The sequence below is a fragment of the Myotis lucifugus genome, unplaced genomic scaffold (genome assembly GCF_000147115.1).
Source record: "Myotis lucifugus unplaced genomic scaffold, Myoluc2.0 scaffold_15, whole genome shotgun sequence".
Classification (NCBI taxonomy): Eukaryota; Metazoa; Chordata; class Mammalia; order Chiroptera; family Vespertilionidae; genus Myotis; species Myotis lucifugus.
This window is the reverse complement of record NW_005871063.1, coordinates 5,114,887-5,118,167: the sequence shown is the minus strand read 5'-3', so window position 1 is coordinate 5,118,167 and position 3,281 is coordinate 5,114,887. Positions and strand designations below refer to the sequence as shown.

At 53.8% G+C, this 3,281-nt stretch overlaps 1 protein-coding gene across 1 annotated transcript in view; it reads right to left on the bottom strand.

Annotated features, from left to right (window-relative positions):
- The window catches only part of DLX6 (distal-less homeobox 6), a 5,121-nt gene extending 4,287 nt beyond the window's left edge, over window positions 1-834 (bottom strand). Inside the window, 3 exon segments of the mRNA XM_023750740.1 lie at window positions 285-521; window positions 524-624; window positions 626-834. Coding sequence (XP_023606508.1) covers window positions 285-521; window positions 524-624; window positions 626-699 — 412 coding nt within the window. The 5' untranslated portion in view covers window positions 700-834.
- Between the last annotated feature and the right edge of the window lie 2,447 nt (window positions 835-3,281).

Below are 3,281 nucleotides of genomic sequence, written 5' to 3'. Positions count from 1 at the left end.
GTGAGAAGCATACATAAGATAAGGCGCAGCCCTGAGGGTACAATACTGGTTCCCTCAGGGTCCGCCACATCAGATATAAGTGGGCTGGGGGTCACGATAGTGATCGGATGGCTAGTTCGGCGGTCTGTATATGGATATTATATCGCACTTAACTCTTCGCTGGCACTTTAGTCGCCTTGGGACGTGGTCCGATGAGACCCGGCTCTTGGAGGAAGTGAGCGGGGCGGGCGGGGTGGGGGGCAGCCGGGAGGCGGGAGAAGCGAGCTGCCCCGGCGGCCTCTCACCTGTGTCGTCCCCTCGCGTCTGGGCGGCCGCGCTGCTGTTGTGGTAGGACTGGAGGTAAGGGCTGTGCTGCGAGTGGCTCATGTAGGGGTAGGCGGCGAGCGAGCGGTGGTTGTAGGAGTTGCCGCCGCCCGACGCGTAGGGCGAGCCGTGGTGGTGGTGCTGGTGGTGGTGGTGGTGCGAACCGGCCGCCGCCGCCGCCGCCGCCGCCGAGTGCAACCAATGCCGAAGGTAATGCCCCCTTCCATTGCCGGGGAGCTCTTCTGCGAGTGCGGCTACGGCGGCGGCGGCGGCGGCGGCGGCGGCTGCTGTTGCTGCTGCTGCTGCTGTTGCTGCTGTTGCCCCGAACTCCATGAAGGCGGATTTGGACGAGTCCTGGCCTTCCAAGCCGTCAGCCATCGTAGTCATGGTCATCATCAAAACTTTGGGGGCTGGAGAAAGCCTTCTCCCGGGTTTCCTCCACCCTCCCCCCACTTGGCTCGCGCCGCTCTCCCCTCTGCAGCCACCTTAGCTCTTGGGATCCTTGCAAAAAAAAAAAAAAATTAAAGAAAGGGGGGGCGGAGGTGGTTCTCCCTCTCCCTCGCTCTTCTCTAATATATATATTTTTAATATAAAGAGATATAGTGAGCGGGGCCTTGTTAACTCAAAGGGAGGAGGAAGGGGGAGGGATGGGAGAGGAGAGGGGGAGGGGGAATCTGCTCTCCCCCCCCCTTCGCTTCCCCCCTTGGTTTTTTTGGGGGCTGGTGCAGTTTAAGGCAGAGATTTTAAGGTGGATTCTGCGAAAGTTGCGCGTCTGCTTTCAGACTTGATGCAGACGCCACGAGTCGAATGGTTTGTCTCCAAAGGGCAGCGCCTCCCCATTGGTCAGCCGCCCCCTGACGTCACAGGCGCACGGCTTCTACTGGCGTTTGCGCGGCTCGCAGAGTTCTCCGCCTGCCTCCGGCAACTCCAATCCCAGCCGGAGCAGCGGCGGCGGCCGCGCGGCTCTGCGCCCGGGGCAGCCGGGGAGGGAGGTGCCTCCGCCGCCCGGCCTCCGCCGCAGATCGCGCCCCCAAACCCGGAGCCTCAGTTCCCGATACCACAGGCTGGAACCCCCTGGCTGGGGGCTGCTCTCTCTCAGTCCCCTTGCACCCTAGCAGGCTGTATGTGTTCAGAAGCAATACCCTCTGCATTTAAAGCTAGCCCCCCCTTCTTTGAACTCGCCCCCCCCAATTCCACTACAGTCCCAAGGGAGAGTCCTGTCACCGTGGATTTTTCTAGACGTGCTTTATTGAAACCACAGAGGGAAGAACCCCCACACCTGGACCCCACCCCAACGCGGGGAGATGGGTAAAGAAAAAGAAAAACCAGACCCTGTTCTGATGAGGTTCCTACCGTTTCAGGCCCTCAAAAAGGGGGGAAATGCAACCCCCCCCCAAAAAAAAACGCACCAGCCTGTTCTGAAAGCGAATCGTTGGAGGACTGACAGTAATGCATTTTTTCCTATTGAAAACAGAAGCTACTGTAATGCTTTCAAATATATGCAAATGATACATGCGGTTAGTGGTTTGGCAAATCTTGATTACAATATAAACTACCCAAGTAAAAGTGCCTTCGTCCTAAATTTGTCTCTCGATTACAATTCCAATTGATTTTATTTTATTGTCAACATTGTTAATGATAAAAATAGAGTCGTTTTACAGTTATTTTTACTTTCTGGAAGGAGGCAATTAGAGTTCTAATCAGGAATACACAAAAATCTCCCATGATTAACTGCAGTACTTTGTTCAAATTGCTGCTATAAAATTCAGAACAATTTGCCTGTAATGATTATGGACTGGGTTTATTTTGGGAGGTGGAATAAAAGTGGATATAGCATAAATTATCCTCTAATTATACACCAGTGTCGCCTCAATTATCCTCTTATCAAAACGGTTGTCTAACTGCCGCATTTAGTTTCAATTCTCTCATTTTTTTCTATAAAAAGAACTTCATACCTTGTTATTATTAATCCATTTATTATTTGCAAGGGGATTTATATCCGCACATCCAGGTGGTAGAACCACTTCTCTTTCACAAATGGACTGGGGGAAAGACAGCAAGTTCGGAGCAGCCCGGGGCTGCGGATCTAGCCTTTCCCCTGCAGTCTGCAGACCCGCTCAGGTCCAGGCAGCCCCGCGGAGACCGCGCAGCCCTGCGCGCCGCTCCGGCCAGAAAGCCAGGTAGGACAGCCGGGTCCGGGACCCGGCGCCGAGGAGGGCGGGTCGGGCCGCTCCCAGGGCCAGAACCCGGGACTGCGGGAAGCTCTGGGCGTCCGCGCTGCCTGAGGATGGGGTGGGCAATCCCTGCGGACCCTCGGGGGCCGGACGCCAGTTTCGATCTGGGAACAGACCAAAGCTGGGAGCTTCGGCCACACGCAGAAAGGTCTGACCTGGCCACTCGGGACCTATGTGTCTACAGGTCGCGTGCACGAATCAGGGTCTTTCTCTGGGAAGACTATTGAGGGCTTCTTTGCACTCCATTCGCTCGGGCTCCATAAGTTCTGCGGCCCAAGGAACCTGAGAAATGGACAATTTAGTGGTGCCGCCTGTCCCTGTAACTCCAGAACCGGTGGCTGCAGACTTCACCGCGCGGACTCTATTTACATGTGGCTCCGAGCTCCGAGGAGTCGGTTTATGCTAATTGGTTTACTCCCCTTGCAACCCGGGGTCTCCGGGCTTTGCCGAGCTAGTTTGCCTCTCTTTCTCTTTCTTCCTTTCTTTTCTTTCTTTCTTTTCTTTCTTTTCTTTCTTCTTTCTTTCTTTCTTTCTTTCTTTCTTTCTTTCTTTCTTTCTTTCTTTCTTTCTTTCTTTCTTTCTTTTTCTTTCTTTCTTTCTTTCTTTCTTTCTTTCTTTCTTTCTTTCTTTCTTTCTTTCTTCCTTCCTTCCTTCCTTCCTTCCTTCCTTCCTTCCTTCTTCCTTCCTTCCTTCCTTCCTTTCCTCCTTCCTTTCTCTCCTTCCTTCCTTCCTCCTTCCTTCCTT